Here is a 25,779-nt window from a genome sequence, read left to right on the forward strand (position 1 = left end):
GATTATTATTATTAAAGAGCAAAGAATGTCACAAACCAAAAGGATAGCGCCGGTGTTAAAAATATACGAGGCTAAAATAAGTTCAGCTATCCTGTACAGTGCGGACCTCTGGGGCTCTTCTGATCTCTCCCAACTAGCCAAAATTCAAAATACATTTTTACAAAATTTGGTGGGCCTCCTGCAATCTACCCCATTGAAACCCTTAATGCTCGATCTGGGCTATCGCTCAATCATAGACGTAGCTCGGTACAGGAAGTTAGGATTGTGGAGGAGAATCTGGACAACTCCGGAACTGGCCATTTTTGCTAATGAAATCTTAGATTTGAGATCAATAGTGGGCTCTAGTAATCTTCCTTGGTTTAGAGCTGTTAAGTTCATCCTGGTAAATATGGGTCTAAGTTTGTTATGGACGGCCCCTGAAAATAATGTTTTTCCTTCAAAAAAACAATATAAAGAACTTTATTGGGCCTCTATTAAAACTTAAATTGACGCCCAGTCAGATTCCTCTACTTTGACTGGCAGGTTTCTGGCCCACAAACTCGACCCCCATCTAGAGGACTATTGGGACGCCATTACAAGGACTAACAACAGAAAACTCTACCACCAATTTAGAGTCGGCACACTACCGGTTAGGACTTTTACTAGTACATGGCGTGGTGACTCTTCTGAGTATTGCCCTTGGTGTAGGGTCAAACTAGAATCGATAGGTCATATCTTTTTTGCCTTCCCTGCATATCATGTGCCACTGAGAAAATGGCTAAATCCAATCTGTTCCAGGTTGAGAACAAGGGTGAGCGCAGAGGCCCTATAGCTCCTAAGAACCAATACAACTGAGATTGTGACCATAGCTGTGGCAAAGTTTTTGGGTTGGACATGGCTCATTAGAACAAGGTACCCACTTGGGAGCTGAGTATTTTTTATCTTTATTTACTTTTTACTATAGGTAATACGTCAGATCCTGTATATTTAATCACGTTTTAAAACTAGTATGATATGCCTGTGTTATTAAATAGATTGTCGAGTTGTGTGACGAAGAACACTCAATGAATACTAGGGCATATTTCATCAAAAATGCACTATACCTGGGGTATCCTGTTTATATTCTTGTTAAAGTATACTGTGATTTTAAGTATTTGTTTTTTTATTCTTTTAAATATGAAGTTTTTTATATTGAAATGTAGATGGTTTTATTACGATGTCTTTTATGATGAAATACTTCGAATAAAGACATATGAAAACTGAGGAAATTATAGGCAGAGAAAATAGGGTAGTGCATTAGAAATGCTAAATTAGAAGAAAGTGAAAAATATATAAATCCATAAGAACATTGAAAGCATATAGATGCATAGAGGAGGTAAGTATATGTAGATTAAAGATATTGATAGAGGTGCAGGATGAGAAAAAGGGTAGTGCATTGGATATGCTTTTTCAGGAGAAAAGTAACAAACACACAGATCCAAGTACATGGAAGGTACATAGATGCACAATGGAAGCAAGTACATGTAGACAAAAGGTGCACCAGATAAACTCGTTTGCTATTTTACTTAATTTTTTTTAAAACAATATAATTATTCTACATGTTTATACAAAGCAATACACAAAGATCTGCACATATCTTTAGTGAAAATAATGCTTATATTCAGAGGGATGTGCTGTAAATTTCTGTTTGCATACGGTGCTTATGTGGGGAAGCGCCAATTCTTGAGTAGTTTTCTGAAGCTAGGTGGCTGTCCATGGATGTTATGTTGGGGGTAAAGAGATCCATAGTTTGGCTGCTTGAACAGAGCAGGATGTGCCACCCATGTTTTTAGGTCTCGCCTAGCGATGCAGCGCGAAGCACTGCACGCTATGCGAGCTCTATTGTTGACTTTGCTCGGAAGGGAGACAGGACATGTGCACTCGTACCGCAAGGCCTGAACAGGAGATGTGCACGCATATGGTGCGAGCAGGAGTTGTAATAACGCTGCAAGCCTTACGTGTGCACATCTCCTGTCTGTTCAGTCGCGGCACAGACAGTCGATGTGCACACGTAAGGCTTGCGGCGTCATTACATCGACTATCTGTGCAGAAGCTTAACAGACAGGAGATGTGCACGCGTACGGCTCGCGGTGTTATCACAACTCCTGCTCGCACCATACGCGTGCACATCTCCTATCCAGGCGCGGCGCGCTTACCTTCGCTGCATGCATTATCAGCCGGTGGCCACGTACAACATGCCTCTTTAACCACCTGCAGGCAACCGCTCAACCCCACTCACCGGCTCTTGTGGGGACTTTGCGCTGCTCCCCGGCTGGTCTCCTTGATGGCATGGGGACTTGCCTCTTCACCCGGTCACTCTGTGTCACAGCAACACACAGGGCTCCATCTTGCTCACAGGAGCCCCACCTGAAATCCTGCTCCGTCCGCACCATGTGGCATTCACGAAGGCGGGGTGGGCTCCCGCCGGACTTCTCCTACACGCGGGCTGCAACACGCAGGGCACCCTCAGCTCACAGGAGCCCTAGATACTTCTGGACGCATGCTCAATGCCCTGTCCATGTCCCAGGCAAGGTTACCTGACTTCGGGTTACGCTGAGAGCAGCCCGGAGAAGGCTTACAGAACAGATCGGGCTGCGGCAGTGAAACGCGGAGTGGACTCCCGCCTCATTAATAAAACACCAGGCAGACCATAAGGGGTAGGCTTCCTCAACTTAAAATGTAAAGCGGGGTGGGCACCAAAACCTTCAATGCACAATGCAGCATTCTGCTAAAAGGTAATGACAGCTTTGCAATTTTGGACAACAATTGCCAATTCAGGAACACACCCTGCCTCAGCATGTGAACCCATTATCCCCAAAAGGAGAAGTCTTTTAATCTTGCCAATGTGGTTTCACTCCTGCCTACAAACTATCACTGAGCAACGCTCTCCAGCTTTCCTAGACCATCTTGATGCAGAAGTGCCTATATTCACCACTGACTTTCTGAAAAATGTATTTATCTGCATTTAATTCTTGCTTAGTTAGCAAAGGGGACCGGGAAAGTGGGGGGTCGGGTCAGTGGTTCGACAGGACTCTCTCTCTCCCTCCCAGACTGACCTTCCACATCAAGTCAGTCCTGCTCTAAGAGTGTAACTCCTAAACTCATGGTGCGTGCCCCCCTCTGAATAAACATTTTCAGGTCAAGACTGGGCAGCGCATGCGCTGCTCTGCGAGCCATGCTGTATTGGAGTATGAAATATAAGCCCCGCCCACTCTCCGCCAATATTTGTCATTGTCCTTTGTAAATGCTGGATTTTGATTCATTAATAGGCTTGTTAGACCCTCCTGTCTTCATTGGTAACCTCCCATGAGGATTGCCCCTTTTACTATGGTGGTTACACAGTGAGTCTTTTTTTTTTTAGTCTGTAAGCCCTATTTTATTGAAATTGTTTCTCCTACTGCAGGCACAACATGTTTTCCTGCAACATTCAGTGCGTCATGCGCGCATTCACTTTGTAAGCAACTCGGTAGAATGGCAGACGCTGCTTTCAATAGGTCTCCCGTTTATAAGAGTTTGAGCTATTGGCTTAGTTCATGACTGACTTTTATTTATGAATTAATTATCAAAACATATAAATAAAAGGCATTGTCATTTACAGTGCCAATAGCTTAAACTATCGCAAATGCGCGACCTATGCATTTGCAAATGCGCGTTTTCCTTGTTTCTTGGGATTTTGAAGCGAGGTGCCCCTTTAGAGCAGAGGTTCCTTTGAATGTGTTTGGTGATTTTATTCCTGTTGAAAAGTGGTCCCATTCCATATATTGCTTTGTGGGTGATACAAAGCAGCTTGAACGTAGATCTTCTGGTAACTGGTAACCAATGCAGGGTTTTCCAGGCAGGTGAGATGTGGTCTCGCGGTTTGATATGCAAGAGTAGTCTGGCAGCCGAGTTCTGAATCCGTTGTAGGTTGTTCATGGTCGTTAAAGGTGATCCGTGGTGTAGGCTATTGGTGTAATCGAATTTGGACAGAACCAGAGAGATGGTAGCTTGAACCTTGTGGGAAAATCCCAAATGAGGGAAAATTTATCGCAGTGTTTTTATAGTAACATAGCTTGATCTTGCAAGTTTGTCCACTTAGGCATTCATCAATTGCTTGGAGTATAAGATTATGCATTAAAGACCAGGTAGGCATCCGTTTGAGAAAAATAGAGCCGAGCGGTAATGGAAGACAATTAATAATTTTAAGATAATGGTAGAAGATGTAATATTCTTGGATCTCTCGATTGGATATCAATGTGGGCTCAGCAGCTCTTAGTGTGGGTGTGGAGTGGCAAGGGGGTGTCTTCATGATCTTTGTAAAAACCGAGCCCACACTGAGCTTGAGTAGTAAATTCTACCACGACGAAGGTGTTTAAATGAGTAGGGATGTAAGTGTTTGAAGAAAAGCACCTGATTAAATAATATTTGCTCCACATACCTTGTTCAGAAAACTACATTTACCCAGGCGGTTAGTGCAGCAATGCAATTTTGCTATGCTTTTTAGAGGTGTTTGCGCACAGGTTCTGGGCTGATGAATCCAGAGAATACTTCCACCACCCGTTTAAGAATAGTCAGATAGCCGACGTGGAGACTTTACTACTAACTAGGCAATGAGCCTAACATTGGGTGCATCTACCTAGCCCTCGCTCAACTTGGTCAGTAGGACTAATTAAGGGCTGCAAGGGCGTCCTCTGTTTTATTTTATGCTCCTCTGTCTGCATTCCCAGTATGTATCTGTTTCTTAGCATCTATTCCTTAGTGGGCCTATTACACTGCAAAGGCACTTAAAAGATCAATGTTGTCTTCGGCTGAGCATATGTGATTTTGTTTTGTAAATATGCCAGTCAGCAAGGGTTAATTCATAGGTATCCTGTATGGTGACCTTTGAAGTGCACAAAATTCAGCAATGAAAATATTTTCATTTATAGCCGGGAATAAACACATTAGATCCTCATGTTAGATAGAGCCTCAGCATTTGGCCAAAGCCAGAGTTGTGAGTTTTCATTCCTCATACATTGGGACTCAGTTTAAATTTAGGATCCTGAGGACAATAACCTTTTAAGAGACTGGAGGGTTCTCAAGCATTACCAAATGAGTGATTTGAATAACCCTGTTTTTATTTCCTTATTTTGAGTCGTTTCTACAAGTGGAAAAAAAAACTATGAAACAGTCCAATATTAAGAAGTCAACTAGAGAGGCCTGGTAGAATTGAAGAAAGTCTACCCTAACCTTGCACAATAGTCCTATTGGATGAGATAGATATTCACATGCTTCCACATATTTCCAAGTTAGTAATAAAATAGGTCAATTTGAAGGGTAAGACAAGTGAGCACTTATAGTTTGTGTAAAGGCTTCTCTGAGTAAATGTGATGAGCAGAAGCGAACCACAATTCTGAACAGAGTATTCGTGCAAGGTGAACGCGGGACTGGTGGAGGTGAATGGATACCACACAATCTGGTTCCGGTGTCACAGTACTGCTGCAGCTATTTTCGAAAGTAGTAGATCCATACCTAGAAAACATTATTTAAATGCCTTAGGAGTGGACAGATTTGTTTAATGTGAACAGCTTGCTCCATTAGTTTGTTACATAGGGCTTCCCTTCACATCTCCACCTGGCCCTCCAAACATGACTGTTAAAAAATGTAAAATGGTCCTGTGAATCTTGCTTGAGTACCCAACATCTCACGGCCCTACAGCCAACTCCCTCATCCAATCACATCGCTGTTCTCATGTTGTGGGGCTTGGTCGCCCCAGTCACTGCTGCCGCTCCTGCCTGCCTTTGCCGCCTCCTGCCTGCAGATTCCTTCGCTCGCTGCCCGCTGCTCCTGGGAATTTCCCGCTGCCCGCTGCTTCTTGGAATTTCCCGCCGCTGCCTCCCTGCGGCCCCGCCCCCTGTGATTCCATTCGCCCCCCGCTCCCACCACCCAGCTGCTCCTCCCTCCCGGCTCCTTACTTCCTTACTTATGACGCCCCCAGAGCGACCGCGCAGCGGACGCGCGCAGCAGGAGCACCGATTGAGCGCCGAAGGTGCGCCAAAGGTAAGCCCGTCTGCGCCCGTCCGCGCCTGGCCCGCGCCCGGCGCCAGGACCCCTGGCCCTCCCCGCCGAGGCAAGACGACCCGACTGACCTACGACGCCGCCACTCTCAACGCACTCAATGCCGGCCGGACCCACGCCTGCTGCCGAGCCACCCCGAGACGCACCCACGGACCCTTCACCTGCTGCACCTGCAAGTTCACCTGCCCCGCACCCGCCAAGACAAACACCAGCAGCAACCACCTCAAGTGCATCCTGATCAACACCCGCTCCGTCCACAGACACGCCGTGGAACTCTGGAACCTCCTCGACGCTACATCACCGGACGTCGCATTCCTCACGGAAACCTGGATGAACGCCTCCTCTGCACCCGACATCGCCATCGCCATCCCGGACGGGTACAAGATCATCAGGAGGGACCGCATCAACCAGACCGGAGGTGGCATCGCCATCGTCCACAGGAACACCATCCGCATCACGACCGACGCCAACGACTCCTTCGCCGCAGCCGAACATCTCCACTTCCAGATTCACACCGACCCTAAGACGACCCTCAGAGGCACCCTTGTCTACAGACCCCCGGGACCACGCACACAATTCAGCGAAGACATCACAGACTTCATCAGCCCACACGCCCTCCCCTCCACTGACTACATCCTCCTCGGGGACCTCAACTTCCACCTGGAGAACAACAAGGACCGCAACACCACCGCCCTGCTGGAAAACCTCGCCAACCTCGGACTCAAGCAACTGGTCAACACCCCCACCCACTACGCGGGCCACACGCTTGATCCCGTCTTCTCTTCCAGCAAGTACATCACCTTCAGCCACCCCACCGGACTCCACTGGACCAACCACCGCTGCGTCCACTTCAGCTTCAAAAGATCCACGACCCACCACCACCCGCAACAGGTACCTCACAGGAATTGGAGCAAGATCACCGCAGACCAGCTCACCACCTCCCTCAGCCAGAGCCCACCCGCCAACACAACGGACCCCAACGAAGCAGCCTGCAACTTCACACAGTGGCAGACCGCCTGCGCCGACGACCTCGCGCCACTAAAGAACCCTCCCAGCAGACCCAGAAGCAAGAAGGCATCCTGGTTCACCGACGACCTCAAGGACTCCAAGAAGACCTGCCGCACCCTCGAGAAAGCCTGGCTCCTCGACCGGACCACCGACAACATGACCGCCCTCAAACACGCTAGCCGCAAGCACCACCAGCTCATCCGCACCACCAAGAAGAAATCCCTGAAGGAACGACTGGACAACAACGCCCACGACAGCAAAGAGCTCTTCACTATCGTCAAGGAGTTCTCCAACCCCAGCACCGGCACCAACGACATCACTCCGTCACAAGACCTCTGCGACTCCCTCGCCTCGTTCTTCCACCGCAAGATCACCGACATCCACAACAGCTTCGGCGCCCCACCCACGCACCCAACCATCGAACCAATGCCCCCCACCGCCACCCTTCGCACCTGGACCACGGTGACCACCGAAGACACAGCCCGCACGATGAACACCATCCACTCCGGATCACCGACCGACCCACCCCTGCCCACACCACGTCTTCAACAAGGCCGACTCCACCATCGCACCCCAACTCCGGAACATCATCAATGCCTCCTTCAACACCGCCACCTTCCCGGAGAGCTGGAAGCACGCCGAGATCAGCGCCCTCCTGAAGAAACCTACAGCGGACCCCACCGATCTCAAAAACCTCCGCCCCATCTCGCTCCTCCCTTTCCCTGCTAAAGTCATCGAGAAGATCGTCAACAGACAGCTGACCGCCTTCCTCGAGACGAACGGATCCCTCGACCCCTCGCAGTCCGGCTTCAGAGCCAACCACAGCACCGAGACCGCCCTCATCGCAGCCACCGACGACATCCGGACCCTGCTCGACAAGGGGGAAACAGTGGCCCTCATCCTCCTGGACCTCTCCGCTGCGTTTGACACGGTCTGCCACCGCACCCTAGTCCAGCGCCTCAGCAACATCGGTATCCAAGAGAAGACACTGGAGTGGATCATCTCGTTCCTCGCCGGAAGAACACAAAGAGTCCGCCACCCCCGTTTCGCTCCGAGGCCACCGAAGTCATCTGCGGCGTCCCGCAAGGATCTTCACTCAGCCCCACCCTCTTCAACATCTACATGAAACCTCTCGCAGCCATCGCACACCAGCACAACCTCAACATCATCTCTTACGCCGACGACACCCAGCTGATCCTCTCCCTCACCAGAGACCCCGACACCGCCAGAACCTGCCTACACGAAGGGATGAAAGACGTCGCCGAGTGGATGAAGGACAGCAGCCTGAAACTGAACTCGGACAAGACGAAAGTCCTCATCCTGGGATCTTCGCCCTCCACCTGGGATGACTCCTGGTGGCCCCCAGCCCTGGGCACCGCACCCAAGCCAACCGACCACGCACACAACCTGGGCTTCATCCTGGACCCCTCCCTCTCGATGACCAGACACGTCAACGCCGTCTCCTCATCGTGCTTCAACACCCTGCGTATGCTTCGCAAGATCTTCCGCTGGATCCCGACCGAGACCAGGAAGACTGTCACCCAGGCACTTGTCACCAGCCGACTGGACTACGGAAACGCCCTCTACGCCGGAACCACAACCAAGCTACAGATAAAACTCCAGCGCATCCAGAACGCCTCCGCCCGACTCATCCTGGATGTCCCCTGACGCAGCCACATCTCCAGCCACCTGAGGAACCTGCACTGGCTCCCCATCGACAAGAGGATCACGTTCCGGCTCCTTACCCACGCACACAAGTCTCTCCACGACCTGGGCCCCAAGTACCTCAACGACCGCCTGACCTTCTACACGCCCACCCGCCAGCTACGGTCCACCAGCCTCGCCCTCGCAGCCGTACCACGCATCCGAAGAGCCACCGCCGGAGGAAGATCCTTCTCTTACCTGGCTGCCAAGACTTGGAACTCCCTCCCCATCCACCTTCGGCTGACCCAGGACCATCTCGCCTTCAGGAAACAACTCAAGACCTGGCTGTTCGAGCAGTAGCATACCCCTCCCCCCAAGCGCCTTGAGACCCTCCCGGGTGAGTAGTGCGCTATACAAATGGCATGATTGATTGATTGATATGAGTAAATATTCTTGATTCGCTAGAGTGGGCTGGCTCTGCGTCCCAAAAGGTACAATAGGCCTATGCCTGCTCTCCAACCCAGCTGTCCAAGACAGCTGGGTTGGAGAGGTTTGTATTGCGCATGTTTATTTGGCCATAGCAAGGTAGTCGGCCAAAACAACTTGCTCACATCAAGCTTAAGGGGCCACTCCTCGCTTCTGTCAATTATTGGCAGCAGTGATGCACTGGCCCCACCCTGCCCTCATGCTCCAGCTTTGTGTCCAGCAGTGGGGGGGGTGACACCTCTCCACTCCCACAGAGGAACCGCCACAGTGCATACTCTACTTAGAGCTTCATCTTCTGCTTTCTCAGCAGGCTCTTCGGTTCCAAATCTATGTTTCCTACAATTTCACCCCCCAAACTTCTCTTCCATCGCTATCATTCTCACGGCTTCCCCATGCTTCCAGCATTCCTCCCTTTCAGCCTCATTGGAACTTTCTCTTCTGACTTCTGTTCTTGTATTCTCACTTGCCCACCATCTCTTACAAACCCTGTCACCAAGATTCTCATTTGTGGCACTAAATGTCTCTAGGCATCACCAATGTAGCCTGACCAGTGTCTTCCTCTCTTCTGCCCTCTCTCCCGTGAAATCACTCATCTTTCTAATCGATTACTTCTGTATTCTCACCAGACAGCAGTATGTCCAGTATGTGCTCTTCCTCCTTCTATCTCCATCAACTCCCATTCCATTAGAATTGCTGCTGTCTCCTTCCTTACTCAGTGTCTATGTTCAGCCTTTATTTGATCTCATCATCGCTACTTTGATTCACTTGCTGCTGTCACACTGATAGCTCAGTATGAAAACCTCAACCTTTATGTGGCTAAGAGTTAAGATGAATTCACTGGCAACAGTCACAAACTGCACAATTTTTTTTTCTGGAAGTCCTGTTTGACTGCCAAAGTGTCCTCCTTAAACTCTGTCCGCAAGATCTCTAGACAAAAAATATTAGTTGGTACCAAAATCAAGAACGTTTTTGTCGTCATATATATATATATATATATATATATATATATATATATATATATATATATATATTTAAAGCTCCAAAATCCAAAGGATATTAACTCCAAAAGGAATGCAGCACACGCAGGGGTGGTTCCAACCAAGATGTTTATTGTTGGAACGCTCACAGCAACAAGACGCGTTTCGCCATCGGGCTTCGTCAATTTGTGCAGAGAGCCGAGGCGCCCGTCTGCTTTAAAAAACGTCATTCACAATGTAACAATCAAGGAAGGACTAACAAACAGCAATCTACCATGACCACCATTTTAAGATGGTCAAAATAACATTGCGAAAGGATGGCAAAATGGTTAAAAGACAAAATATATAAATAGAAACCATACGTTTAAATAAACAAGATAAACCATCATTTCAAAGCCGTTGGGAGTCCCTCAGATCAAGCCCTGAATGGGCACAAATGTAGTGAAAAAGTATATTGACACGCAATCGTGTCACAATCAACTCTTATAATCATAATGCATGAATTGCACAGTCATAAATACGACAAAGAGCAAGTGCGCGCATACATCAAATTCCATGCGTAATACGTAATTAAACCCTGGATGGGCATAGTCATAGACTTCACTACAAATGAGATATAACATTGCGAAAATGACAATAAGATTAAAATTGAGAAATGTCTAGAGATGTAAATTTCAAAATTAAATATACACATATATACATGTTCAGCAACTTTCCAGAATGAAATGAAAGAAAACACCATAATTACATGAATCGTCAACCTAAATGTACTGATAATTCCTCATGCATATTCAATCCATGAGGAGTTTTGCATTGCAAGTCAATAATGTACCTGGATTCCAAGCGTCTTAATTTCAAAAGGCGATCCCCCCCTCTCTGTCTTTAAACGTATGGTTTCTATTTATATATTTTGTCTTTTAACCATTTTGCCATCCTTTCGCAATGTTATTTTGACCATCTTAAAATGGTGGTCATGGTAGATTGCTGTTTGTTAGTCCTTCCTTGATTGTTACATTGTGAATGACGTTTTTTAAAGCAGACGGGCGCCTCGGCTCTCTGCACAAATTGACGAAGCCCGATGGCGAAACGCGTCTTGTTGCTGTGAGCGTTCCAACAATAAACATCTTGGTTGGAACCACCCCTGCGTGTGCTGCATTCCTTTTGGAGTTAATATCCTTTGGATTTTGGAGCTTTAATTACGTTTGCGGGCACACCCCCGCTTTGTGTGCACCCGCTCGTGTGTGCAGTTGGCTGGTGTTTGGGAGCTGCTATATATATATATATATATATATATATATATATACACACACATTAATTTAATAAAACTAGAAATAATTCATGCAAATAATCCATTTCACACAAGGTATTATGTTTAGGATTCAAGCTACGTAGTTGGAGATTTCCTTTCTCAGATGAACGCTATCTTACATGTTCTCACTGGAACAGAGCATCCCACATGGATTCTAATTCAGAAGAGTCCAGGGTTTGTGTGAAACCAACGTTCCAATAGGGCAGAGAGACTTCGAATGAAAAAATCTAGACCCATGTTAGAAGACCTGAAACTGGAGAGAGTGGAAGATGCATGTAGATTTTTCCTAGTAAATTATGAAGGAAAGTCTTAATGTTATTAAAGACATGGAGGCTATAGAAATTAACACAAGATTGGAAAGCAAAATAGGAGTCTCTGGTCTTGACATACAATTCTGTACCTACAGTCTAATTCAAACAGCTAAGACCCAACATATGACACGGTAAGACCTTCAGATCCGTCAGCGAAGCAAGGGCCCTACTTCAATCTCCACAGGTTATCAGAAGAGCATGATCCCTGGGAAAGGATAGGGTCATGGTGAATTCTGTTTAAATCCAGGATCCAGAGGCAAGGAACCCTGTTGTGTAATTCAATACATTAGTGAGTGCTGCTTGAGCAAATATTTTGCCTACACGCTACTGTCTTCTCTAAGTGCAGGGTCCTGTCCTGAATGATTCCCCATCCGCACCAGGATGTTTTGACCCAGGTGATAATAAGGGAGTCATTCTACATCTTCAGATTGGATATGCTTGGCATCAGTCCCCAGTCATTACTAATCTTACTATTTCTGCATTTTACTATATTTAAAAAGTGTTCTGTGGCAATAATCTCTTGAAGCCTGGATTCAGTAGGCCAGGTGAGGTTGTACAGGCTTTTTTCCAAAGCTCCAACCAACACCCAGAATCCTTCACAGCTCTTCTAGTCAGTTCAAGCCTCTACAGCATTCATAACAATACATCCAAAACAGAATGCCCTCTATACTCTAACACAAAAACTAGAATGCTAACTCAAGATACTACATGCACATTACCCCAACATGGGGTCTCAGTGCTGACCTTTTTATGTCCTGTGGCTCAAATATCAGAATTGGATTGTAAGTTCTCCTTTAGATCTCGTCAAAGATGTAGAAAGATGGTGCTCCAAGTGTACCTGAATTCTGGCTCTAGCACGGTAAATGTAGAAGGCCTGATTACAAGTTGCATGGTAATGGGTAACAGTAAAATCACAGGTTTCCCATTACCGTGCGATAAACCCCCACCAGTTCAATGCAATGATGAGTAACACCCCAAATGGGGAATTACCATTTGGGCTGATTTAGTTTGCTTGTAAATCCATTCGGAATTCCAAGTTCCTTTAAGTTTTCCCACTTACATTTATCACCTGCTCAGAGCAGGTGGTTAATGTATGCTGGGACCGGAGGTTGGGGTTGGGTGGGTGTTCCATATCACAAGCCACAGCAAAGCAGGGCAGGTTTGTACTAGATCGCATATATAACTCCGTCCCAACTCTCTGTGGCACGTGAAGTGGGGTGAGGAAAGGGGAACAGATAAAGGCTTGCGACAAAAGCCTTTTTCATCTGTCTGGATAGTGGATACCTCCCTAATGACCCAAACTCCCGCCCCATAAGTAGCAGCTGGTACACATTGCCTGGAATAAATTTGTATATTGGGGTGAACGCTCAATCCCATGGTGAGAATGGTAGACTAAAATATCCACAATTTATGATCTTGATAAACAAGACACTTTCTAAAATCATTATTATTTGCCCTGGATTTGTCCCTGGTCACTCGGCAGCATGCAGTCTGCGAGTTTTCTTCATGTCTTTAGAACTGCTGCATCAAGAGGTGAGGGCGCTGCAGTCCTTTTTGAAGTAGAAGGCTTGTTACTCCCTGAAATGGGGCTACATGTGTGTGATGCTCCATAGAATGGGAATCGGTATCATAGATCACTGTTTGATATAACACACGGTACTCGACAGGGATACCCCTTCTCCCCTCTGCTGTTCTCTTGGTATGCACACTTCATTCAGTGAGGCATACAGTCTAAAGGGTGGTGTATTTTGCTGCCCTGCCATGCAGGGGATTTTGTGCTCTATGTGTGTGTTGCAAAACATGTGTTTAAAGACAACAGGGAAACATTTAACAAATTATCTGACGTTGTCGAGGGATTGATAACATTGCCTCTTTTCTTGGCTAAGCAAATTGCCCTTATAAGAATGGTGATCCTACCAGACTCTTATAGCTGTTTACAAACATCCCCATCACTCCACCACAGTCATTTTTTTTTTCATGAACCTAAAACACCTAATGATAAAGTTGGCAGGGGCAGACAAGCAACATACAGTGGAATGAACAACATTGACCCTACCTGGTGAACTCCACATTCAGAACTTTGCTTTTGGCCAGCTTCAGCGCACATCACACGATTCTGGTTTCATAGGTCCACTGCTTTGTTGCTTCTTTGTTTTAACTCCACACCAATGATGGTGTCAGGGCAGACCTGAGGCTCAAAACTAGCTGGCGAATAGATAGGTGAATATAGTCTCTTCTTCTCATGTGCAGACAGCTCTTCATAAGAGACCTAGAAACTTTTCAGGCAGACGAACAGCTGGCCTTTGTTTGTGCCCAGATAAACGGTATGTTGTTGAATAGTAGACATGGACTCGTTCATGTCTGATGTCTTATGTGATCAAATTACTCCTCAGCAGAGTTTCAAGTTATTTGGATTTTCAAGAATGCAACAAGTCTCAGATGTTCACATAGTGAATCTGATTTCATACACACGTCCCAGGAATGCCAGGGTTGACAGCTTTTTGGAAAGAGCTATTCGGTGAGTTATACTTGATGACACAGCTGAAGATGGACCCTCAATCCTGATAGTGCCACTAGGATATGCCTGAGATATCCTGCTCCCAAGTAGATACACAGCCTTGTGTTGGTTGCCGAGATTGGTAATGTGCTGGGATACAGGCCCACTGCCTGAGGTCCTTGTGGGATTAAAGGCCTGTTTTTCTACAATGGCTCATCACACACATATACATTTCTCCTCCCAACCTTCTGATGCCTAAAAGACATCTGGACCCTAGGAGACAAGACCTACACCGAAAAGAGGCGGTTTCCTAAGCCCCGAACAATGATTGATGAACACCTGACCTATTCTATATGCTGCTTCAAGGAGCAGAAATGGTCGGGATGGATCAATACCAAAGTCCTATACAAGTCAGGGATTAGAAGTTCCCTAACAGGGGGAACACAATTCTCGATATTATTTTAGAACCATTTTATGTACAATGATCACATGCCTAGTCATCATCATAATTACTAATTTTATTTGTAGTAAGCCGTACTTCAAAGCAGTCAATCTTTTTATATTTTTTCACATACTATTATTTATCATATCAAATGCACATATATACATACATCTCTATTTCAACGAAATATCTATATACACATTTTTAAATACGAAAAACTGTCACAAGAAAGCAATTCTTTTTTAACCCAAAGAAAAACTACTAAGTCAAAGAGCGTGCCCCCCTATTCAATCAGGGGGTCCACTAAGAGGAAGTTGTGTACAAACACAATCGGTTCTACAAAGTTCTGAACCAGAATTCCAGATTGTGTTCAACCAAAAAGTTCAATCAAGTACAGAATATCAACGGACTCCTCTTGTCGAAAATGGCATGTCGACGCGGACCCGTTTCGGCCTCCAGGGATCTTGGCCTCCTCAGGACAAGGGTGATAAGAGAACCTATACATACACAGGAAAAGACCCACAAGGTATCAGGTCTATCTAATTCAAATACAAATGTTTCTGCGCCACCCCAGTGAACAGTAACTGCCACCAACACCAGAGATGAGAACCAGTGGGAGCAATCAAAAACCATAGTGTCATTCAACCACTACATAGACCAGTGTTTCCACATATATAAGTGAATCAAACTACTACAAAGTCATGGACATGAGCCACCTTGAGCCCTTTGCAAAGAAACAAAAATAATAATAAATAATAAAATAAATAAAACACAATCAATAACAAAACCCACAACTCAAGCAACGCCCACTATGGTATCCACGTGTGGACTAGATCCAAGCTACCCCTGCACAAGGCAAAGGCACCAACACCTGGAGAGTGAGGATGACCACTCTTCCAATTGAAGCGCAGTCTCCAGAAACATCCAAGGACTAGATAACTTCCTATTAGAATCAAGAAGATTACAGTGACGGGGATTAATCAAGGAGCAGCTCTAGTAGACATGAAGTCAAATATTGCGATGATTACTAAACCAAACCTACTCATACTTCGAGCAAGTCCACTCTCTTACCTGGTAAAACAGGGACAATCCTTCGTAAAAAGTCGCTGATGGCCCCTTCCACAGCGGCCCACTGTCCTCTTAAATGGTTTTTGTGGTGTCCGCCAACTCTGTAAACACAGGGCACCAATATCAAAATATACACTATCGGTCGCCCTCACGGGACAAAGTAAGACTCTGTATCCTACTCTCAATTCAACGTGTTCCCATAGTTACCATACTCGCAGTTACCATATACCTGCGCATTCCGTAGTAAGTATGCTGGGCACGCATGTTACATAAAAAAACAATGGGAGAGCAAGGGAATTGTGGGGCGTCGGTAACCCCAGTATAATAAGCTAACCAAGACTGGACGAGCCCATTATGTAGGTATAGTACAATCACCAGTATGGTTAGTACATGGACTCATTACATTTGTTAAAAAGACCCCTCACATACCAACCTGGTTGGTGTCATTGATCACTGGGGTCCCAACCGGGTGGCTGAATGCCCCCTGGTTGTGCTACGACGCATGATCACAGCGGAGCTGGTGTGTTGTGAATGTGTGATGTGACGTGAATTATACTTAAAAATATCTCGGAAAATCTTTGCCTGTAATCTTTGTTAGTGGCGGCTCAGGATATGGGTAAAAAATGTGTAGTGCAACTAAATGGGATCTTATTATCCTTAGTTGACCATGTGAGTGGTCTACATGTTTCAGCCCGCGAAGGTATGTTAGGGGCTTTCTTCAGGACTGGAGAGTGAGACTGGTGAGTGGCAAAGTGGAAAGTGCCATGTGAAAAAAGTGAAGTGCCTACACATGCGTTAAGGTGTGTGTGGTCTAAGATGTCAACGTACTTACGGACACTTGAATAAACACTATGTAAAGGTTATGGGCAGCTGTTCGAGGCTCGGGAGGGGTCTCATCCGGTGTCCCAATTTGGTCTCGGCATGAAACTAGTCTGTAAACCTGCTGTGGTGTCCTGCAGTACCGGCTGGTCACATGTCTGCATATAAATACCATTATCTAGCCTACTAGTAAATCAATAGTTGTGTATACCTTGTAATATTGAAATGTGTTAGATATTTCTATTAAATATGACTGCTGAAAGAGTACACTTTTTTCATGAAGACTGTTTGTTACCGCTCTGTAAAATCTGGTGTCTTCGCTTCTTTCTTGAGATACCTCGACGTCTGTCAGTAATGGGTTGTAGTCTATAGTAGTGCTTTATAAAATAAAGTTGGAAAATGTATCCAGTGGCAATGGATGGAACAGTGGCAGAAAATGAAGGTGAAAAGAGAACATAGTTGTTGGAATGAGACTTCTATGCATGACTAACCCTGGAGGGGACAGCACACAGACTTCACTTGTGTGTTAAAGGCCTCTGGATGTTTCTGATGAGCTGTGGCAGTCTCTTTGAAGCAGCCATCCTGCTGCCTAATCCTTTGTCTCTTCTCCTCGTTTGGCCACCATTCTTTCCTGTGTTTTACTCTTTCCAGTCCCTCTCTGCCTCTCATTCTCTCACCCTTCTGCCCTCTCACCCTCTTCCTTTGTGCCTTCTTTCTGCCTCGCTGTCATCTGGTTTCCTCCTGGACAGTTTTTCTATTTTCCTTCTGATCTCTCCCTGTTTGATTCCATGCTAGCTCCCCTTTTGGTGCCAAGACAGAGTTTAGGTAAATGAGTATAAAACTATGTTGGTCTTGAGCGTATTCCAAATGCAAACTGTTTATATTCATCACTTGTAATTAGATGTTTATCTCTCTTTCTCTCCCAGGAAACGTTTGGATTTATTCCATTTATGCCCCAAATTATACAGACCCCACTGCTGCAAACTACTGCCGCAAGGAGCTCTACCTCTATGCCTTCTGGATTACAAATTTGTTTTACATTTTCCTGGGACTGTTCCTCGCCATTGTCTGCGTTTTTCTGGGTGCGGTATGCTTCATCGAGTGGAGCTTTATAGATTTCTGAGGAGAAATAGAGCTGAACCCTAACTCCTGATCGACATTTCTGTAGACCTGGTATTGTTGGGTGTCAGACCAGTGGACATCATCTAAAAATGTTTATTTACTGGTCTACTCCTTTTTCTGTCCCATCAGCAGCTCTTCTGGTTCCAGGTTGTGCTGGGCAAAAGAAAACCCTATGGACCCAATGAACAAAGACCAAATGGAGTCCATTAAAACCAATAGAAGCCAAATGTAAGAGTATGAGGTTGACAAACTAAAGTCACAAAGACCTGATCACTGGTCGTGTCATTGAATGTGTGTCATTTGAAGTCATTAAACACCAATATTTTGCAGTAAAAAGCCTAATGTAATCAACAGAGGAGCGTGTTTGAATCCATCAGGAATGATCTTTATTGCAGCCTCAAGGCCTCTTCCTGAAGAAGACCAGAACAACCGCCTGGGTCTGATGCCCAAGAGGAAGTTGCCAACTTAGCTTACCTTTGACCTCCTCCCTCCATCCGGCTTCCTGACAAAGGCAGCCGGAAGAGCTCCAGAAAGGGTATACCCATACAGCTCTTTGAGTAGAGCATCATCCTGTTCTTGCACCCCGGACCTTTTTCTGCTACTCCAGTGAGAAAAGTCCCTCCCTGCATAGAATTTGCCACTCCAACAGTGCACTGTTTCTGCATATAATATTCAATGGGGCTTGCACTGTAATATGGGGCTCTGAGTGAATTTGTGTGAAAATATGCCTGACAGTCAAATGTCTCTCTTCTTGTCCCTAACATTTGTTAAACCAACTTGTGCCAATTTAGCCTATTTTTTCAAATCGGTTTTACTTAGATATACTACGGTTGTTTTGACATTCTATCCACCGAATAGTGGATCGGTCTTGACGAATTAGATGGCTGTTTGAAGAAATATGAGCTTTGCTATTGTATGTTTTGGGACGTTTTATCTGACCAAGATAGATCTATTGGTGATGAATGTTCAGTGTGGATTCACGGTTTGAATGGACTCTTGAATGATTGATTGTATGAATGTGGTGTGTTAGGCTGTCCATGGAAAGTGTCACTATTTGGGCCAGTTGTGGTGTTTATATTTTGTTATATAACCAAAATAGATTTTGATACTGATCCACTGCTTTTGAATATCAATAAGACAAGAATAAAATGTTGTCACAATAATGGATTCATCTACTCCTTTTTGTTTACACATAGTCTAGCCTGAGTGACTATTTATATAACGACTTAAACAGCATTCATACAACTCCGATCGGTAGAGCTGCTTGTTAGATTGTATGATACCTTGATTTTCCCCTAGTGCTCTACCTCTATCGTTCCAGGGGTTCCACTCTTACCTAGTGGTTTTGCCCAAGAGGAATTGACCAACTTAGCTTAACTTTGACCTCCCCCCTCCTGCTGGCTTCCTGACAAAGTGGTACAAAAGGGGGTGGTGATGGACGGAGCATCTGAACCAATCAAACACTCACACCCAGTCAACAGATCTGGGTTTAATCCATCACCGTTCTTTAGCCCACTCTGCCACCCCAGTTCAGACATGGCCATATGCAAATCAGTCTGACCCTGTGCCTCATGGGAACAGTCCAGCCCGAACTGCCAAGCCATGCCATCCCTGGACCGGAATCAAGCTTTCGAGGACCGGTTTCTGGCATTCCAGCTTGATTCCGGTCCAGGGAAGACATGGCTTGGCAGTGTGGGCTGAACTGTTCCCATGAGGCACAGGGTCAGACTGATTTGCATATAGCCATGTCTGAACTGGGGTGGCAGAGTGGGCTAAAGAACAGTGATGGATTATACCCAGATCTTTCGACTGGGTGTGAGTGTTTGATTGATTCAGATGCTCCGTCCAACACCACCCCCTTTTGTACCGGCTTCCTGACAAAGGCAGTCGGAAGAGCTCCAGAAAGGGTATACCCATACAGCTCTTTGAGGAGAGCATCATCCTGTTCTTGCACCCTGGACCTTTTTCTGCTACTTCAGTGAGAAAAGTCCCTCCTTGCATAGAATTTGCCACTCCAACAGTGCACACTTTTCTGCATATAATATTCAATGGTGCTTGAACTGTAATATGGGGCTCCGAGTGAATTTTTGTGTGAAAATATGCCTGACCGTCAACTTTAATTTAAACAAGCCATGCAAATGTCAACTGGTCTGGCTTATAAATGAAAGTGCCTCTTATTCTTGCACTCACACATCCATTCATCCACCCACTGACTCCTTCTTGCATTTATCCACTTGCACAACCAAGCAGCCCCAAAAATGTCAACAGCATATGCATGGCAGGCATATGCTTGCAGCAACAAATAAAATTAAACATAGCAGCAGATAACCATGTCGCAACTGTATTGTACATAGTGTAACATTTTTGAAGAGTTAAGGCATGGCCACCATGTTTAGAACCAACACACTGTCAAACTTGAAATGTTAAAAAATTAATAAACCGTGGACATTACCATTCCATTATTGTCACCTGCTTTAGAGGTAGCGGGCGCACAAGATACGGCGCAGTGCAGATTAAATGAGCGGTAAGCAAGCAGCTTGTTAATGCTCTCTGGGGAACTCTTGAATGCTCTTAACAAAAGTGAGGGTGATAAATTATGGCAGCACATTCATTATATCAGAACTCTGAGAATAGCCTCTGTGATTGTTCCAGGACTCATATTGTACATGGATTTAGATTCTAGCAAGGCTCTGATTGTGCCACCTTTCTTCAGCGCAGGTCAGAAAGACACATAAGAGTTTGTTCACGTGATGGAATACCATCGGTGCACTTCCAAAAAAGGTACATGATTAGTGGTTTACTTCAACTCCTATACAATCTCTTTCCACTCTGAAAAAGACTGGAAAGTCAAGAGTAAAACCTTTTACAGGGAGGGAAAAGTGGGATGTGGGGAAAGTCAATTTGCAATCACTGAGCAGATTTTTGGATGAGCAAATGTAAACTTGTATATTTTCTCATGCAAAAGTGACCTTCATAAAATGTTGCTAGTATTGTGTAATTCCACACTTCCCAGTAGGAACTGTGCATTTGTTGGGCAACATAAACGTACAGATGGTGCCGGACTAATTTGATGCTCCTCTGCAGGATAGGTCATCCTTGAGACCAACTAGCCCACAATGCCACCAGATGCACCCCTAAACCTAGACAGGTAGCAACAATTTTGGCAACCACAGAACATGACATCCCTGAACCACTCTCCGAGCTCCTGGTAACTGATCTAGAACCTTTTTGCTCAGTCACTACTGCTCTCTTTCTCTCAGATATATACTAAGATTTCAGTGTGGTATTTTCAATATTTATTGCACCATTGTGATTCTCGTATAGAATATATGTGCTGCTATGATCAATAGACAGAAGTAGATAAAAGCGATTAGCAATGTAAGGACAGTGAACAGAATGGAACGCTCCACCACCTTGCTAAGACAATGTAAAATATTGAGGCACACAAAAACAAAATATATATTTACTGAAAAAACCATAGGTTTCAGGGACGTTATAGTTAGTTGGACATTTCAACTGCACAAAACCATAGAAATACCCCCATTATAGTTAGTTCATCTAACTATAACTCACGCCCCCACAATGCACTGCTGATATCACATATTACATTATTCATGACATGGTCAGTGACATCACTGATATCTCAAATGACCTCACTGATTACATCATCCAGTGACTGTGTGTTTCTGTAAAGTTTAAATATGTTTTATATATATGCCAAGGTGTATTGAAGAATGAGTGGGTGTATACGTATCTGGAAGAAGGATTTAGTAGGTGCGTGACTTACAGTATAAGTGAGTGATTAAATGTGTCTTACTGAATGCATGGGTTAGTGACTAAAGTGTCTGAATGTGTGTATCAGTATGTGTGTTGTGTAAGCTGCTGCACGTGTTGGTCAGTAGCTACATGAGTGTCTATATGGGCTATTTATTGGTTGCCTGAGTATTTGTATAGGAGATAGTGTGCGTGTGGGTGGGTGGGTGGGTGGGAGGTGTGTGACTCTGTGCATTGATCTGTAAGTGGTTGATTCACTGGGTGTATGGGTTCGAGAGTGCAAGTGGAAAAAGCTGTATGGGAGGGTGAGTGTGTATACGGGTGTGTTGTTGAGTGAACGGATGTCTCAGTTGTACATGTCCAAGTAACTACACATGTAAAAGGCAGTGTATGTTAGAGTTGGAGTATATAAATGACTATACGTGAGAGTCACTGATTGTGAGAGTGGCTGTATGGATGAGTGTGTCCTTGTATCAGTGATTGTATAAGAGTAAGTATGTGTTAGTATATGTTTGAATAAGTTAGGTGGTGTGGGTATAACTGTATAGGTGAGTAAATGGGAGTTTAACTGATTGTTTGCATGACTGACTAGGTGTGTGAGTAACTCCATGGATGAGTGGTGGTGTGTGTGTGTCTGTATAGGTGTATGAGTGCATATGATAGTGTTGTATTGATGAGTGACTGCATGTATGAGTGATTGTATGGGTGAATGAGTGGATGTGTGTGTAGACCTAGGAATCAGTGAGTGCGTATGTAGTAACTTGTATTGGGGTGTCGATGGTTTCAAAAATGGTAGTCTGTATTTTACAGTGGGTGTATCAAAGGTTAGATTAGAGAGTGAGGAGGTGCTTCAGTTTTTCACGTGGATGATGTAATCAGTGATGTCATTTGAGATGTCATCAGTGATGTCACTGACCATGTCATGAATGATGTAATATGTGATGCCATCAGCAATGCATTGCGGGGGCGTGAGTTATAGTTAGCTGAACTAACTATAACGGGGGAATTTCTATGGTTTTGTACTAGTGAAATGCCCAACTAACTAACTTCCCTGAAACCTATTGTTTTTTCAGTGAATTTCTAAGGTTTTTTAAATGCTAATTTCCAACTATAACGTGCTTAAAACCTATGGTTTTTTTCAGTGAATTCAAAGGTTTTTTAAAATGCCAATTTCTAACTATAACGTGCTTAAAACCTATGTTTTTTTTTCAGTGAATTCAAAGGTTTTTTAAAATGCTAATTTCTATAACATAGCAGTCGCATTTGGGGAATGGTGGAGAAAGGTGAGCGTGGCCTCCAAATACCTCTGTTCCTGCTCTAGGTGAAGGAAGCTTGTACTGCTGCCAGGTTATACCTGTTCAATGTGAAGGAAGCTTGCACTGTTGCAACCAGGCTTAACCTGTTGTAGGTGAAGGAAGCTTACACTGTTGCAGCCAGGCTGTACCATTTCTAGATGAAGGAAGATTACACTTCTGCCGGGCTGTACCTGTTCTAGGTGAAGGAAGCCTGCACTGCTGCTGCCGGTCTGTCCCTGTTGTAGGTGAAGGAAGCTTGCACTGCTGCCACGCTGCACTTGTTCTAGGTGAAGGAAGCATGCACTGTTGCTGCTGGGCTGTACCTGTTCCAGGTGAAGTAAGCTTCCACTGCTGCCATGCTGTACCTGTTCTAGGTGAAGGAAGCTTGCACTGCTCCTTCCAGGATGCACTTGTTCTAAATGCAGCAAGCTTGTACTGCTACTGCTAGACTGTACCTATTTTATAGGTGAAGCAAACTAGCATTGCACACTTGTCACATCAGGCCCCGCCCCCTCTGTGCACCACTGTGCAAATGCGCCCCTGGCTTGTTACAAGTTAGGGAATTAAGTCCCCTTGAATCCCGAGGGACCCTGGGGTCCAACTAATCCACCAGGTACCTCCTGTAAGCGCCACAGAGCTGTGTTGCAGAGAGGTGTAAATGGGGGCATGGCCTCAGACTACCTCTCTGCAAAGCAGCCCTGTGGCACTTACTGGAGGTACCTAGTGGGCTACTTGGCCTCCAGGGACCCCCAGGATTGAAGGGGAATTAATCCGTCAACTTAAAACGTGGGGCACATTTGCACAGTGGTGCAGGGGGGGGGGGGGCAGAGCCTGATGTGACCAGTGTGCAAACACGCCCCGTGGTGCCCTTTAATTTGGTGGATTAAGTCACCTTGAATCTTGAGGGTCCCTGGGGGCCAACTAGCCCACCATGTACCTCCAGTAAACGCCACAGAGCTGTGTTGCAGGGAGGTGGTCTGAGTCCACGCCCCTTTTTACACCTCTCTGCAATGCAACACTGCGGCACTTACTGGAGGTACCTGGTGGGCTAGTTCACCCCCAGGAACCCTGAGGATTCAAAGAGATGTAATCCCCCATCTTAAAACACGCTACAGGATGTGTTTGCCCCCTCCCTTCACCACTATGCAAATGTGTCCTGTGCTGCGTTTAAAGTTGGGGTTTTAAGTCCCCTTGAATCGTGAGTGTCCCTGGTGTCCAACTAGCCCACACGGCACCTCCAGTAAGCGCCACAAAGCTGCGTTGCAGTGAGGTGTAAAAAGGGGCGTGGCCTAAGACGACCTCTCTGCAACCCAGCCCTGTGGTGCGTACTAGAGGTACTTGGTGGGCTAGATAGCCCCCAGGGACTCTCAGGATTCAAGGGCAACTAATTCCCCACCTTAAAATGCACCACAGGGTGCGTTTGCACAGTGGTGCAGGTAGGGGATTGGGCCTCAGGCGATGTGCCGGTTCCTTTTTTTTTTTTTCTTTTTTGAGAGGGGGGCTGCATGACTCCCCTTCGCCACTTTTTGCCCGGGGACCCCATCCCCTGGGGCCTTGCCCCTTCTTTTAAAAAAAATAAATGATACGGAGGGGACCACATGTCCCCCCTTCCACGGCCAATTATTGCCTAGATGTCTGGCCATCCGTTTTAATTATTATTTTTTTGTGAGGGGGCAGCGTGGCCCTCCCTCCTCAGGCCAATTATGGCCATGGGGCCCCGTCCCCCGGGGCCAGCCCGCCTTTTTATTTTATTTTTTATTTTATTTATTTAAAGAGGAGGTGGGCCATGTGGACCCCCTCCCGGGCCACTTCTAGCCCCGGGGATCCCATCCCCTGGGGCCTGGCCACTCCGTTGGCGACCATGGGGGCAACCCCAATGCCCTGAGGTTTCCCTGCTCTCGCTTCTAAAATCCAAATCAGAGTTTGCTATGGTACCATGGCAAACAGCAGTGTCCCGGGAGTGGGTACCCCGGGACACTGCAGGAGCCGACCCTGGTGGTCCCCAGGGTCATCAAAGACTCTAGGAGGGGGCCGCCCACCCAACCATTGCAAAGCCCTGGGGTGGTGGTGGTCCCCAGTGCGTGTTGGGGGGACTCGAGTCCCCCCCCACACACACACTATTAATTTTTTTTAATGTAGCCCTGGGGAGGTGGCGGTCTGCGGGGGACTGTATGCCCACGCAAAACATAAATGAAGCCCCGGGGAGGTGGCGGGTACTGGGGCTGTGGGGGACCCCATGGGAACCCGCTATACATTTTTTGCATGGCCCCGGGACCTGGCCCACCTGGGAGCTTTAAAACAAACCAAGCATGGGAGCATGCGCTTCTCTTTTTTTGGCCCATGAGGGACCTCCTGAGCAGGCCTAGGGGGTCAGGGTGTGTTTACCCTGCCCCCCTTTCTTGTTTTTCCTGCTGAATTCTCGGTTTTCTTGTGACTCGGTTCAACCGAGTAACAAGATGGCTGCCAACATGTCCTGGTTTGGAGTGTTGACAGCCAATTAGAATAAAGCTCGAGGTCGGGAGGGTTCGCAAATCCATCGTAGCCATAGATATCAAAACTTTTACTTTTGAATTTCTCAGCAACTACTGAATGGATTTACATCATTTAAAAAAAAATCGCTTTCTGAACCAAGCTCTACCTTTTTGCCTAATTTGGGGTAATTCCGTTCAGCAGTTCAGGCTGTAGCCTGTCTCAAAATTTCCAATAGAAATTAACACACGACAAACGTGTTTTTTCTCAGCCCCCACTTGAAGAATCACCCCAAACTTTCAGGATAGGAGGTGACCTGGATAGACTTTTTTTAGGACAATTTCGCGAAGATCCATCAAACGATGCCAAAGTTATTAGCAAATCACAAACACTTTTTCTATGGAAACTAGGTTCTAACTATAACTACCTGCTGGCGACCGCCAGTAGGTAATATATAGTGATATATGTCAAGCGTATTCCCTCTGTGCGATATGTCAAGCGTAT

The 25,779-nt window shown here is 45.9% G+C and overlaps 2 protein-coding genes across 2 annotated transcripts in view; both read left to right on the forward strand.

The window, feature by feature from the left end:
- Positions 1-18,897, forward strand: part of LOC144798641 (uncharacterized) — a 167,072-nt gene extending 148,175 nt beyond the window's left edge. The window contains exon 6 of the mRNA XM_078669606.1: positions 17,542-18,897. Within this exon, the coding sequence (XP_078525732.1) occupies positions 17,542-17,738 (197 nt within the window). The 3' untranslated portion in view covers positions 17,739-18,897. The remainder of the gene's footprint in view (positions 1-17,541) is intronic.
- The window catches only part of LOC144798642 (transmembrane protein 272-like), a 1,182,125-nt gene that overhangs the window by 189,766 nt on the left and 966,580 nt on the right, over positions 1-25,779 (forward strand). The window lies entirely within an intron of this gene.

Source organism: Lissotriton helveticus, chromosome 12 (assembly GCF_964261635.1).
Source record: "Lissotriton helveticus chromosome 12, aLisHel1.1, whole genome shotgun sequence".
NCBI lineage: Eukaryota > Metazoa > Chordata > Amphibia > Caudata > Salamandridae > Lissotriton > Lissotriton helveticus.